Genomic DNA, 15299 nt, shown 5'->3' on the forward strand with positions numbered 1-15299 from the left:
TTCCCTGGCAGCAAACCACCATTCAGCTGTCCCCCATAACTTCACCCCAAGGAGAAAAGGAGAGGCACTGCACAAGCCAAGTTTGCTACTAGATCTATTCTCAAAGACCTTGCATTCCTTGCACAAGCAGTTAAATTTGAACACATGCTTGACTCCATCCTTATGCAAAACACCTACGCACTTTTCACTGAATGTGGATTGTGTCAAATAGATGTATAGATCTTTATTAACCAGTTAGTTTTGTGCCACAGACCAAAAGCTATTCCCCCTCTCCCTTTGAATATAGAAAACATTCTGGATATCAAATGAGTTCTCCTTTCTCCACAACAGTGAAAATAATTAGCCAATGCCTAAGTCTATGTAGTACATTTCTGTTAACAAATGAGTACTTTTTTCACAAAATCAGATTGCTTGCTTGCTTTCTGACCAAGTAACAAGAATATCTCTTTCTTTCAGAAGAGTGGATTGCCTATACAAAGGTATGCCTATATTTTTTTATCTTATTCTAAGCTTCGTTTCTCTACCTTTTTAATGAACCCGCTTCACTCTAAGACAAAACTGAATAGTGAAGCATGTATGTGTAACTCAAATTCAATTTGTAGATTTGCTTCGTGAAATGCCTGTCACCGGCTTGTTAAACTAAACTTTTTAACAAGATTTTCTTTCAAAGGTGGCCCTCTCCCCAACACGTTTAGCTATAGTTCATGCATTATTTCAGCTGGACCATTGGAGAGCTCTGCACTAGGAACTAACTGCCAAAAGGCCTGGCTGTTTGGATTAGCAGTGTCAAATTTCAGCTTGAAGAATGTGAAACATCTCATAATCTTGAGCAACATTCTTCAAAACTTTGTGGGGGGGGAAAGGAAGCAAAGAAGCTAGCAGAACAGCTTGATATTGTTCTCCTACATGAGCAAAGCAGATCTGGGACTGCTACTGGATGGGGGGATTGTTAAACCTACAAACTAAGAATACTTGAATTTTTTAAGTTAGTGCAGGCAAGACAAGGTGCTGCATTCCATAGATCTGTGCAGTGAATTACATCAAGCACTATCAAGCAATTATAAGAAAGTAAAAGCTTGATTAGAAATTAGTTTGATTCAGCCACGTTTGTTTCCTGAAGATGTTCAAACCTTTACAGAAGGGAAACAAAGTTTATTTTCTCCCCACACAATAAGGAAGTAGGAGCTAGTACCTCCCTTGACAACCATACCTCTCCCACTGATGGTGCAGTGCTCACTCTACCATCTTGGCGAATACATAAGTAGCCTCACAACAAACGGCAGTACACTGCTGCTGTGACTCTACCATAATGTGTTTCACGTGTTAAGGCAGTAGACATCATTAGTTGAGATGCCTCTCCTCTTCTTCCTAACGTTTACTCATTTTTCAGGTAAAAGCTCTGTTATAACCTGCAGTTTACGAACAGGTCTGTGTTTCAAGTATGTTTATGTTTAGGACTGGGTGGGTTGGAGCAGGCTGATACAGTCTATGAGTCATTACGCAATGCAGTTCCCCCAGTGCAGTTCCCACTTAACAGATGTGTGTGTGCACCTGAAATCACATGTTCACTGCAGATGAGGTCTCCTAGATTTTCTGAATTGTTGCAGTTTCCAACCCACTTTTTAGCATTTTGAATTTACAATGGAGATGGAGGGACAGATCTTCGTGTCTTGGTGTGAAAACAGGGGATCTGTACCTATTATGGGAAGAGTCTGCTCTGATCCAACTCAAAACTGTAATATGTAAGCATATGTCAGTGGCAGGGTGGAGATTTGTGTGATCTGTAGCAAACTTCAAGGGAGAAATTGAATACTGAATGCAAATGGCTAAACAGGAGAACATTGACCATTTAATGTACACATCTTCTCTTGGTGCCACTTGCCTGGTAGCTTCAGAGGGAAGCCACTATACGCCAACTAGGATATTGGCTCTGGACCTCTGTTCAGACATATTTTAAAATCAAGAAATCACACAGGGAACAGCGCAAGCTTTGTTCTACAGCCACCAGCAGGAAAGATCGAGAAAAGCATGTTTGGATGATATATTATGATTTTATTTCTTGTACTGACCAATATTAGAATGTGGAAAAAAAAAAAAAAAGTAAAAAAAAATCACCAGTTTCTGCTTTAAACTTTTTTGTCGGGTTGAATTTGGTCCAAGGTCTGGGCAAGGCCTGTGTTCAGCTCCTCTTTATCCAAGTCATTAGTCTAACCCCATAACAACTAATCCCTTCTTATCACAGCCAGAGAAAACTGCTGAAATGTCAGGTTATTCTCTCCATCTAGAAGCACATTGGTACAGTTGGCAATCCTCCTCCAAGACTGGCTTATATATCATGCAGGGTAAAAACATACCCTCATCCTTTAGTTTTAATGAACACCTCTGTACTTTCAAAAGCCTTTCTTAAAGCAGCAATGCTCATTTTAAACAGCCTTCCCCCACACAGCCCTCAGTCAGGAATGCCAGTACATATCTGTCAGCATGGCAACATGCTGAACTGATGCTGATTAAAAATAATCAGCCAAAATAAATTTAAAAAAAAAGCACCAGAAGGGCAGCACAGAGAGAGGTGTGTATGGTGGAGACAGGGTGAGATGCTAAAGCCAACACTGCCATGGAAGGAAATGTTGATGAAACAAAATCTTTAGTTTACGCTGAGCTCATTTTCTCTTCGCCCAGTTCAGCAAATCAGAGACTAGGTGGAAAAATAGACTGCACTATTTCCTAAAGACAACCAGCTAATGAAGAGCTTCAGTAACTTCCAAGGCATCTCATTTTCAATGAATTGAGGGAGCTGGATTCATCTATCTTGAAGTGCTCCTCATCCTCTTTTAATGTCTCATATGCCCATAAAAAGTCAGGCAACTCTTTGAATCAGGGAGTCCAAATACCCTCCCTGAGTGCCTTGGGTACCAGTCTCATCACCTGGCAGCTACTCAGCACTGTGACCACCCTATAATATGGGCCTTCGTAACCTCTTCAGTTGCTTTTATTCTCATCTAGTAGGTATTTCTTTAAATAACATACCTGTTATTTAAGTAAGGTGGTTTATACAGATGTCTGTTCCCTGGGACAGCTAATTAGGCTAAGATTATGGACATATAAAGGTATATACCTCTAAAAAGCAATCAGCTGATAACTCTCCATGCCCTAGAAACAACTATATACACAGGATATTTACTTTTCCAGAGCATGATCTGCTTCAGTGTCTCTAATAATTTTCCATAACTTTGTAATGCAAACCTGTGTCGTTATCTTTTTTCACAAAACAAGTAGTGTTAAAATAGGAATTATTGCAGATGATATCTCCTCAGGTGCTTGAGTTCATCCCTCAAGTACAAGCATTTCTTTCACTCAAACACTTCAGTCCTCTGCCCCCAGTAAGAAAAACAACAGCTAAAGAAAAAGGCAAAGATACAGGGTCTGCAGGCATGAAGAGATGCTAAAATATTGCACAGAGACTTGCATTACACAGCACTTCAGTAGTTTAATTTCTCCAGTAAAATAAAAAGCATCTAATGTATCTAATACACCTATAGGCATCAGGCCAGGTGATCACAGATACCTGTACCTTCATCTATGAAGCCGGAGTACATAATTTAGGCATGTAAGTCATTAATCAGCTCAGACATGTCCGATGATTGCAAAGATATATTGTAGATACACATCTAAGTGACCCTGGCATGCTCCCACACAGCTCAGGCTTGCATACCTTATGTGAAGAGTTTGATACGTGTGTCTGAAGTTCAAGGTCTTTTTGATCTAGGGGAATAACACCATTTAACTCTGTCACAATGAAACTATGCTTACCATTACTAATCTTCATAAGCTGCTAGCCTCCAGCTTCAAAACATATTCTGAAATTGAAGTAGGCTAGATACTTTAAAAATCAATAATACATTGGCAAAATTTTACAGTAAATCAACCTGAAATAAATCTCCTGAATTTCCTAGTACAGAAGTGACAACTTTAAGAATTATCCTTGTATTATATTGCAGCATCTGGCTTGTATAATAACCCAGCTGCCCAAGAGATTGCATCGTGGAATCTCTAAAGGTTTCAGACGCCTCTTAATACAACTGTTAGCAACACTTAAAATTTGCACTGGGTCACACTCAGCACCCCTCATCAGGAAGCGGTCTCCCTTGCATTGGTACAGGATGGCAGACAACCAAGAAACAGATCCCATCCATAAAAGCCCTCAAACCACATGTTAGGTTCAATTTAATGAGAAACCTCAGAGTTTCATTGTAAATCCCTAAAGTTAAATACACAGATCCTATGTTCCCCATTCGGTAAGACTACCAGAAAAGGAAAAGCTTTCAGAGAACTTGTACATTCCATATTGTAAACTCCCCAACACGTAGTTTTCAAGCCCTAATATGTCCATGTTTCAAGTGTTAAAGTCCCAGACCTGGCCCTTCTGGTAGTGTACAGCCCTCTCTGTTGTTAGGGGCAGTCTTCCCTTTCATCTGTGCAATTCAATTGGTTTAGCTAAGGCAATTGCAAGCAATGTCACTGTCAGATCATAACAAAAAGTATAATCTCCATGTCCTGCTATACACATCAAATCCCAGTTTTCTACCTCAGAGCTCATCTGCTGGCTGATCAGTTGTCAAGTGACTGTTCATGCACTTATAGGCAAAAATACACGTGCCAAGTTTCCCATCAGGTGTTGGCAAATGGCTAGATACAGTAAGGTATCTGCCTAGCAAAAAAAACCCAGTAAGAATTATACTTAACTGACAAAAAATACCATACACAACAAATGGTGACTGAAAAAGAGAATTTTTACATACGTACACACATTTCATGCCTCTTCCCTCAGCTACTTAATTACTGACCCTTTGAACTCTAACACGGTCTTCATGCATCAGTCAATTGAAGAGAGCACAACAGCAGCTGTAGACACCAGTCACTTTGGAACAGTGTACTACACAATTAATTAGATATTGGTGTGAGTTATTAGCAAAATCCAAAAAGGTTTTTGATGCGCACCAATAGTTTCTCTATTTGAATGCAAGCAGCCTCTGGCATAAACATGCTGTTGGATACAGAATGCCCGTGTCACTTGCTGGATCTACATCCTGGACAATGCCTTCCGTTAGTAACAACAATAGTTGGAAACAGCCATTTGTTTTCAATCAGCAGGGCTGCTAAGTCATATTATATTCAAAATACAAAATATTTGAATTAGCAGCAAAAATGCCAAAAAAGATTCAGAAAGAAAACAGCAGAAACTAGACAAAATGTTAAATATTAAAAGAAAAAAACCTACCATAATCACAAAAAAAAAAATTTAACTGTTTCACTAGCTTGCTGTCTTTTCTTGAAATCACCAGTTATATGAAGGTTAAAAGTAATGACAAGCCACATACCAGCTAGGGACACGGTATTTAACTGCTCTTTTGGACTCCAGTGCTAAAACAATCATTCCAGAATCTCCACTCACCTTTTGCCTAATCTCAGAAGAACCCAGGAATCTCCAATATTTAAATTCTCTAAGCACATATTATCTGAGGCAAGCCATGGCCATAAGCACCTTGATCTTAGCAACAATGTGGAATTGGAAAGATAATTGGATATTTGCTGTCGGTCACTGAAATTTTCTACTCAGTGTTCCACATTATGTCATAGCCACTGTGATTTGGTTTTTTAGTTCATTTCCTCCTGTATCAGGAAGGAGCATTTCAGAAGTTTCCTCTGCAGCCACAAGCGGAGAGAGATGACGTGTGGTGTTGTTGCGTCTCACAGATCAGCCGAGCGCAGGCGCAGCTCCGTGGTAGTGAGTCTGCCGGGACTTGCGGTGTTCCCTGGAGACCTCCTGGTGTCAGACAGTGCCACGGACTACCTGCCCCACGCGGCCCTCCTGCTAAGCGCAGGTCAGATACAGGGTGGGGTTTGCTCATCTGAGCCCATCAAAAGCCACAACTAAAACACGTGTGGGATGGGGAGGGAGGATCAGTGCAATGATGATACATGAGGCAGCACAGCCTCTATGGGGGATACCGTTGCTCCACACCAAAGTGACTGCATCGCTAATTTTAAAATTCCCCTCAATGTTGGGGTTTTTTGCCTTCATTTTATTGTTGAATGCAAAATGTAATAGGTAGATGGGGGAGGGAAAGGACACAGGTCACCTCCCTCCTCCACAAACTAGGAGCAACCAGAACCCAGGACAGTATCTCCATCTGCAAGCAGTTGTGTTTGTTACAAATTCCTACCTGCACAGCTTCAAGCAGAGGGAAGAGAGTGGCCCATGCCACCCTTTCCAGTAGTGCTCTAATCACGAGGGTAGCAGACACAACTCACTGCTAGAAGTTGCTCCGTCAATTTGCAAGCAATTTCCACAGGAATATAGTATAGTGTGTGCAGTGTGATTGCCAGAGACCAGAAGATGCTGGTGACCAGAGATCAAAATTTTTGCAAAAAAATAAGTAAGTCAAGGTCACAACCAGCAGTTTCATGAAAGCAAACAATCCAGCCATCCCTAGAAAGAACAAACAAGGCCTTCAAAATCCAATAGGAGAGTTTTTGACTGCAATTCCAAGTCACACACAGGCCTGAAGGTAGGTGCCACATATAGAAAACTCTCAAATCTCTTGCTGAACAAACATAGGCATTCCTCACCTCTCACCAGTGCATTCTTACATCTAGATCCCCAGCTTTCCCTGCACCTCACTGAGGACCATGAATTACAGCCTGCACCTCTGTGCCAGCCCCACGACAGAGCTGAGGCTTAGGGTCTGTAGGATTATTTGTTCACAGGAGTTTTAAATACCTGCATAGCTCCAAGATATCACTAATGAGCAGACATAGCGTAATTCTTGCTTCAAAACAATTAATATCTTCAAGAATTGGCTTGAGGTATGATGTGTTTTCTCATGTAAAGTATTGGCAATCACACACCGATCATCTGCAGCAAGTGGGAGTGTTTAGCATCGTCCAAGATCCCATTACAGATAGAAATAATTCTTGCTGGGAGGAACCCTACAGGCTTAATGGGTTTTAAATCTGGTGCACAAACTGCCTAAACACAAGTATTAAATCTGAGCCAAGTAGAGTATAGTATATCAGGCTTCATCTAAAATAAATAAATAAAGTAAAAGTTTTATTTTTAGCTATTTGTTTCTTTACTGATAACACATTTGTTTTACCCATTAGAGTCCAAAAAGTCAAGGTGGCCATTTGCCAAAAGAGGACTTGTGAGTATTTCACCATGTTTTTTTCCACTGACCTTGCCTTCTCCCACAACTAACCTGGGTAAAAAGAGTTCCTTTCCTTTACTGCCCTTGGAGAAAGGCAGCCAGGAGGTGAGCTGAACTCAGAGGTCTCAGCCCACCCTGGGACTGCTTGGCCATTAACCTGCAATGAAGGTAGGGTGGCTCCAGTGCCGCCACCAGTGCCGCTGGATATGGTGCACACGCAAACGCAGTGCTGCTGCTCCCCATCCCCAACGGGTGGTGGGAGGAAAGGTGCCCTTGGCACCAGGAGGACAGAGCGGGGCGGGCAATGCAGGAGCTCTCATTCAAGGTGTTCCAGGGTGGCAGCAGGTCCAGCGCAGCCCCCTGGGGTAAGAGGGCACAAGGTGGGTAAGTAAGTCAGTTGCGTTGTTGCTTTGACCACAGCATATCCTGTATTTTCTGTATGCCAAGCTAGACCTTAGTGCTTTATGGCTTGGGAGTATCTGCCTAACTCCCACTCACATGGAAGGAATCTAAGCTTTACCTATCAAAGTAGCTTTTTAGACGCTTTCTTAGGCCTTTCCTGTCCTCATGGGCACCCTCACGCTCACCAGTAAAAGCATGCCCACCAACACGTTTCAGTTAATTTCCTTGTCCAAGATATCTCCTTGTCTTCCAGTTATGAAAACTTTCACTTACTATGGTATCCGAATTTCCTTTTGGACTGTTGTTCATCATTCAAAAAATCATTTACAAGTGTCTTGATAACTTTGCACCCAAAATTGTGAACAGTCCCTTCCTAACAGTTTTTTCATTTTATCTTCTAAATCTCAACTATCAAAAAAGAGTTTGTGCAACTGAAACCAATGTGAGTACTCAGGTTAGCATGTACAAGAGTTCCCATTACATTTGATAGCATTTCTATAGTATTTGAAGGAGCATGGCCTAAAACTGAGAATTTTTAAATTGAGCAAAATATTTGAAGTTTGCCATAAAATGCATTTTATATTTAGCCAAAAGTGGCTTCTGAAACTATTAAATGCCATAAAATTTAATTTATGAAGATTCATTTTCTGGTGCATTGGTTAATTGTGTGTATATACGATTGCATTATTATTTCTGCTCCATTTCAAGTTATCTTTCAAAATTAAGAGTTGAGCTTAAACTCTGAATTTCAAATATTATAATCAAACACATATTTCAAAATTGGCTGGAGTTCAGTGCCTAAAGTTCAGACAATAGAAATCCATGAAGTATGTGTATACTGTTCCAGACAGCAGATAAAACTTAGGCAAACACCTTATAAGTCTATGCTCACAGCACTAAATTAGAGTTCATAAATATTGGTTAAACTTTTTACATGGCACTGTCAGCCTGCAAAACAAAGCCAAACCAAACGCAATTGTTTTTATTTCATGATCCCTCACACACAGGAGACAAACTCCTCCTGCTCTTTAAGCTTTCTAAAAGCTCATTTTATAGACACTACTCTACAACTGACCAAAGGAGTTTTTTTAATACCTAGATCAAATACAAATTAAAAATAAACAAACACGCAAGCTTTATATACCTATGGCAGGAGAATGATTTCAATTGACTTTGTTGTCCCCTATTTCTGACAGTGCTGAAGGACGCAAAATATTTTATTTGTTTTGTCTTCCAAGGGTAGCCCATTGTCTGTCACCATATCAATGGTTTGCGCTGCCAAAGACTTCTGTGTTACACAAATAACATCTTACATGCCCACACCTAAGCCACCTACACACCCCACCCATAGCTACAACTAAACCCGCCATCACTGCCTCATGTCTGTGTAGGAGAGCCTGGAAATATAAAGAAATCACTCATTTAAGGGCAAGCTCCTCATAGATCAGAGCAAGGTTACTGAGCTGTGTAGACTTCTTAATGGTCTTTAAAACACATAAATCAGGGATGGGTTTTTGTCATTCAACAGGGTAAAGACAAACAGAAGCAAGCATCTGATCTGGAAAACTGTCTTTCTACTGCTAAGATCATAGACTGCAGCACATATGAATTTTTCTGCTTTAAGGTATCAAAATACTCAGTATACTGTACCAAGGATACTTAAAGATAGGGATACAAATTTCGTGTTCAAGTTACCATTTTTCACTACATTAATTTGGATATGAGATCCTTCTGTAAAATTAATGCATAAGCATAAGGTATATTTTTGTTGTTTGAAATAGAGGGGCGAGGGGGAAACTGTGAGCATTGCAGAAGGTTAGCACAGCTCCTCACAACCACCTGGATTTTGCCAGGCTTCCAGACTGCCCTAGATCAGGGAGGTACCACCTTCAGAAAGAAGCATCAACCCTCTCAGCAGCACCTGCAGCTATAGGGAAAGAAATTGCAGCATCACAGAGATGCCAAACGGGGTACAGTCACCCCCACTGCTGCCTTAGGGGTGCGTTCAGAGGTGGCCACGCAGAGGTCAGTGCCACCACCAAAGTTCAGCTGCAGAAATCCCACCAAAGCCTGTATACCAGATAAACAAGGCTCTTGGCCTCCAGGTCCCCCTAGCCATAGAAACACCAAACTTGGGCTACCAGGTCTATTCAGATAACCCACACCGAACACCATCCCCCCTCCAAAGCAAACCTTTGCTTCTCACAGCAGGCTGTTATATGCTGTTCCCCAAAGACTTGGCTGTTGACTCCTGTCAGTGCCTAACTTACATGTGAACGTCTGACTTTGGAGCAGGTCAGTAAGGTGATAGTGGCCACCTTAGGACTAAACAAAACAATATCAAAGTACCTATGAAGACCTAGTCCTTGATTTTACCATCTGGAAAACAGGAAGCTATCACCCATCCCTGCTTTTCAGCAGCAGCACAACAGGTTAAATTCCTTAGCATTTGCAAGCTGCCCACTATTTTTTGATACAGCATCCTAAAAACATAGACCGTCATAATGTATTATTCCATATTCAATGTGGAATACTTGTAAGTATTTTGGAGGACAATGTCAGGGGTTTTAATCTTTTTAAAGGAATCTTCAAACTTTCAGAAGAAGAATCACTAATACTGGCAGTCAGGCTCTTTACATGAGCAAATAGATCATAGATTCTTTTCATGAGGTCTGAAGCAGTTGATGCAACAGTCAGTGGTTTTCTTTCTTCTTCAATCAATAGAGTAAATCTTGGCATGAATTTATAAAGGAGCAACAGACTGAGCAGAAAGATGTCGACAGCCGGTTAGAAGTGAAAAAAGAAGCAGCAGTGTGGGAACTTTTCACAAGTGAATGCACTTACTTTCTGGATCATTTGCTGGTTCTCAAGACGGTAACTTCAGATTTCATTTCTCAAAAATAATGAAACATTATTTGCCCTGCTGTCAGCATGCCAGACATAAAGCCACCTGTAACCTCTCACTGGGTGTCTACGGGGGAGTGACTTAAGAGCTTGGGTTTTTGTCCCATATTGCCTGCTCATCCTGTTTCCACAATTCCCTTTGGTTTTTATCTCCTTGATGGCATCTCTTCTTCTGGACATGACTTTCTAGTGCTTTGCAAACACCATCTGGTTGCAGATCTTTCCAGTAATTTCAGCTGATATTCCACTATTCCTCTCACTAGAGCTGGGCTGCATCAACTCTCCAGTTGACTATACTGAATATTTCTCTACTGCTAGTCTGTAACTTTATACTCTTCATTTAACTTCATATAAAGCTGTGGTTAGATTATCCTGACTAGAACATGAAAAGCTCAGAATTCAGCAGACCTGTAGTTCTAATACTACAGGAAAACAAGCAAACTAATAAACAACTCCTCTCCCAAAAACTCCAAACTGCCTCCATCATGGTGAATTTTAAGAGCTTTGAAATACGGAGAAGAATATTACAGACTGTTACAAGAATAGCTGCACTATTTACATTCATCACAGATCAAAAGTTAGTGTATCCATTTAAAAGGCTGGAAGCTTCCCTAATTATCTTCCTATCATTTTTCTCTTATTCTGCACAGACAATTTCTGTTCTTTTATTAGTGAAAGGGAAAAGATTAGTGAAATATTTTCCATGTTGCTGAAAAGTTAGCCTAGGCAGTACAAGAAGTACTGCAAAGTAAAGGGAATAGAGGAGTGGGCTGAATTCTTCCTTGGTGGGGCAGAACAGGAAGGGAGAGGAAAGAGGATGACAGGACCAGCTATTGGTCCAAGTCAGGTTGGAAGCATCCTTCCTTCTGTACACTTCATTCAGAGATCTGAGTAGATCAAGAACAGGTGAATCCTGGGAAGGATGAAGATAACAGGAAAGATGAGGATAACAGGAGACATGCAGGCCCCTTGGTGAGTCCGATGTGGGAACCCACAGACAAGCCTTAGCCAGTCCTGTGTGACCCAAGAATGATAAACTATTCAGCCCATGCCAGCTTCCCAAACTCTCCTGACAAAGAAAGAACTCATTGAATTTGAGTAGCCAGTTTTACAGATACCTGCTACCCTAAGTACTTCTAAATATAGAAATATTCCACTGATTTTAATGAATCTCCACAAGGAACTCTAAGACCACCGTAGATCCCCTTTAAAGTCTCATGTCAACTTTTTGTGGCAACTGAAGAATTACACAAGGCTAAGCAAACACTCTCACTAGCTCTTCAGTCTTGACACCTGGGTGATGGGTTTTTTCATTAATGCTTTTCACACATATACAAAAAATTCTACTCTGTAACCTACATTTTTTAAGCCTTTTTCGGATTTAGGTCAGCTCCAAGATCACCATCAGAGCTTAAATAATATAAAAGCTTAGACAGCCAATAAATACACACGCAGTTTTCACTCAATCCAGGTTAATAAAATGATCCAAAGAGATGAAAAACCTTCATGAGCCCTCTACTTATGCTATTCCAACAATATTTATTTTCCCATAGTAACTCTAAACAACTTATCTAGCAGCAGATGCAGGGGGTAGAAAGGAAAGCATTTAGAAAGGTCACAGAAATCTGTAACTATGACTCTGATGTTATTAATTCCTTTGCGCGGATCAGCAGCAAATCAGCAGTTGCCCCTCTTCTGCCAGAGAGCACAGCAGGGACATAGCTGCCTCTGTGGCAGCCGCAGAGACATCACTCATACCCTCCTCCTCACATGAAGCCCAATATTTAGCCTTCAGGCAGGTCAGGAAAAGTTTCTTGGAGTGGCATCTTCTACCCTCCCCAAATCAAATGATCATTTCATGAGAATTACAGCGCAAACATGTTCTTTTCAGGGAAAAGAAAAAAAAATAAAAATAGATATACTGAATTGGTAAATAACATGGGTTTGTTTTGGTTTTAAAGATATTTATGAACACTCTGAAATACCTCCAGAGTAATGAATTTCTCTTGGATGTGGATTTGTGGAGACTTTTTGCAAACCTAGAGGAGTTAAACAAGGTGAGTAAAAAAATAAAAGTCTTACTGAGATCAGAAATCAACCAGCCCAATAAAAGGAGATGAGAAACCACCCATAAAGCTTCTATGCAGATTCAATGCCCACATTTGGAACTTAGTTCAAATAATTAGTCTTTCCTTCATTTCTATTTCATATATCAGTGGGAGTCAAGTTTTACCAGTGCAAATTATTCTCATATGCCTCCAGCAAAAGATAAACAGGCATTTGAACACAGAGGCGAGCTCATTTGGCAGTTTCTGAAGTAATCACGAGTTTGAGACTAACTCTCATAAGCAACATCCTCTTAAAAGGATTTGCAAAGATACACTCCAACTGCACAATCCTTACAGCAAAACAGTAAGAACGGCAAAATAACTTCAACGTTTCCTTTCGCAAACAGATGGGCACAAAGACTTTGCTATCTAGTATGCCACTCCGGTAGAGCAAGTTAAAACAAAATGATGACCAGCCCTCTCCAGCTGGGGTTTCCCTCGGTGTGGGTGGAAGGATATCTCCCACACTAAGTGGATGCTCTGTGTTCCTGTGCTACTTACCCTCCAGCTTCCAGGAGGAGGGAGGCCATGAGGCTTGGCTGTGATGTGCTCCAGCTCTTTGCTGCTTGTGGTCAGTTGCTGGGAGATCATTTTCAGTTCCTGAAAGTTAAAGGAACCCAAGTCCAAAACAGCTTTTACGTAACTTCAGAAACAAAACATAAATTTTTCTTAGCTTGTGACCTCTTTTACAGGACACCTCACCCTTAGTAACAAAGTTGATTTTGGAAGGGGCTCTTCAGCTGCATAAGTTGAACAACTGTTCACAATCATATCACATGCCCTAAACCAGTTGCTTACTTGAAGTTCTTTCCTTTATTGTAATTCCCTTGCCTTAACAGTTAACATCTCCCTTTTTAGCCAAAACAAGAAAAGCAGAAATGCTCTTCAGAGTAGGGACAATTAGCCAGAGCTCAAACACATGAGTAAGTCACCTCTGCTCAGTGACTGACCACACACAAGGTGAGCTGCTGCGAGTGACCACCTGAGCAGGTTTGGACATACAAGGAAAGAGATTTTTGGCTAATGTTTCACCTCGCACTTGTTGTGGGCTAAGACCATAAGTGCAGCCAGCTATTAGAGTTCAGTTGATGTGTGGCCGCTGATTCCTTTGTTCTTGTTCAAAGGAGTGGGGTATATTGCTGTGTGCCATTTAGCTATCACAAAAGCTTTGAGCTTGACTGGAGCTTGGTCATGTCTTGAGAGAATTATCTTTAATATATTTTCCATTTTGTTTCATCCTTATTAATGAGGATGATAAATGATCATCTATTATGCATACTTGTATATAAAATAATGATCAAGTACAGGAGAAAGTAGCTGCTCTCAAAGCTTTTTATGCCTTTTTGCATGCATTTCACAGCACACATTTCTTCTTGACAGCAGGCTGAATCCATGAAAATACGTGTGCTGTAAAAGATGGAAAATGCACTCTTGTCAAAATGAAAGAATAAGCATCACCGTATAAGCAATCCTGCCCCGATAAATGCACCAAACAAAGCAGCGTGTGCAGCTACAACAGCAGTTCATAGCTGTATCACAGAGGGTGATGTTCCCTTCTGGCCTAAAATTTGACCTAAAGCTGAGTCTGGTCATGAATTTGTGTGCAAACAAGGTGTTCAGGAGGCAACCTGAACTGGGCTTAGGAGCAGGCTTTCATCCATATCTGACTGACAGTGTGGGCACCTTTGGAATCTAATGCAAACTTATAAAGTTAATTTATAGGGAATACGTGACTTTTTATAGCATTTTATAGAAATTTCCTTCACCTCCAACAGTATGAAACAAACTCAAACTGTGAAAGATGGCATCTTCTTCAAATGAATGAGACTTCCTTAATTGTCACAGCCCTGTCATACACAATCAATGTTTTCCAGTAGATACCATTCACGTATTGTAATTTTCCATGTCAATTCATATTGAATTCAGCTGCTACCCTAAAATAAGTCTAAATGGAATAACTGTAATCTTGTTTCAAAGCTTTTGTCATATGGCAATATCATGAGGTAAGTGGGTATTTCTGTAGATTTGTTTTAGTTTCTGACTAATCAAAGCATTCCGGGCATAATTCTGAAGCTAATTCTGGCAATGTCAGGGAGAAAAGTATAGGCACCCCATTAGGCCTGGAGCCTGAAGACACCAGGGATGGGAAATAAAGTTGTTTTAAACTTCACTTCAGAAGATCACTGATGCTAATTTCTCTTTTCTTTTCTCCCTGCCCCTTATTTAGATAAGTCTCACTTTTCTGAAAACTTTCTTTGAAACTGTGAAGGAGCATGTCAGCAAGGCAGACTCTCCTATGGATTTCAGCTCCATACTCAGAAAGGTAACATAATTAGAAGTATTCCTGCTTAATATCAGCAGGTCCTTGCAGCAGACCATTTATCATAGCATGCAGGTGCTTTAGAGCAATCAAGTCAGTCAAGGGCATGCCATCTGTCACAGGCAGTTTGGTCTCAGCCTCAAGCACCTCCTGTCAGTATGATGTTTTCATTTTTATTTGTTGGCATGTTTGAGGTGGTCATGGAAACGTGCCCTGTACGAGGAACAAAGTGTGGAAAGATTTTCCCTTCCTGGGGAACCTTGAGGAGACTTTGCCACGGACAGAGACGAGATTCTCCCTCTATGGAAGATGTTTCCCAGAGACCAGACCGCAGCCCCGTTGCTGAATGTTCCCTGC

The 15299-nt window shown here is 40.8% G+C and overlaps 1 protein-coding gene across 1 annotated transcript in view; it reads left to right on the forward strand.

Moving 5' to 3' along the window:
* PLEKHG7 (pleckstrin homology and RhoGEF domain containing G7) overlaps positions 1 to 15299 on the forward strand; it is a 34709-nt gene that overhangs the window by 3348 nt on the left and 16062 nt on the right. Inside the window, exons 3-9 of the mRNA XM_010297913.2 lie at positions 457 to 479; positions 5755 to 5882; positions 7165 to 7205; positions 9139 to 9234; positions 10335 to 10484; positions 12476 to 12571; positions 14850 to 14945. Of these exons, the coding sequence (XP_010296215.2) occupies positions 457 to 479; positions 5755 to 5882; positions 7165 to 7205; positions 9139 to 9234; positions 10335 to 10484; positions 12476 to 12571; positions 14850 to 14945 (630 nt within the window). The remainder of the gene's footprint in view (positions 1 to 456; positions 480 to 5754; positions 5883 to 7164; positions 7206 to 9138; positions 9235 to 10334; positions 10485 to 12475; positions 12572 to 14849; positions 14946 to 15299) is intronic.

This window comes from Balearica regulorum, chromosome 1 (genome assembly GCF_011004875.1).
Source record: "Balearica regulorum gibbericeps isolate bBalReg1 chromosome 1, bBalReg1.pri, whole genome shotgun sequence".
Classification (NCBI taxonomy): domain Eukaryota; kingdom Metazoa; phylum Chordata; class Aves; order Gruiformes; family Gruidae; genus Balearica; species Balearica regulorum.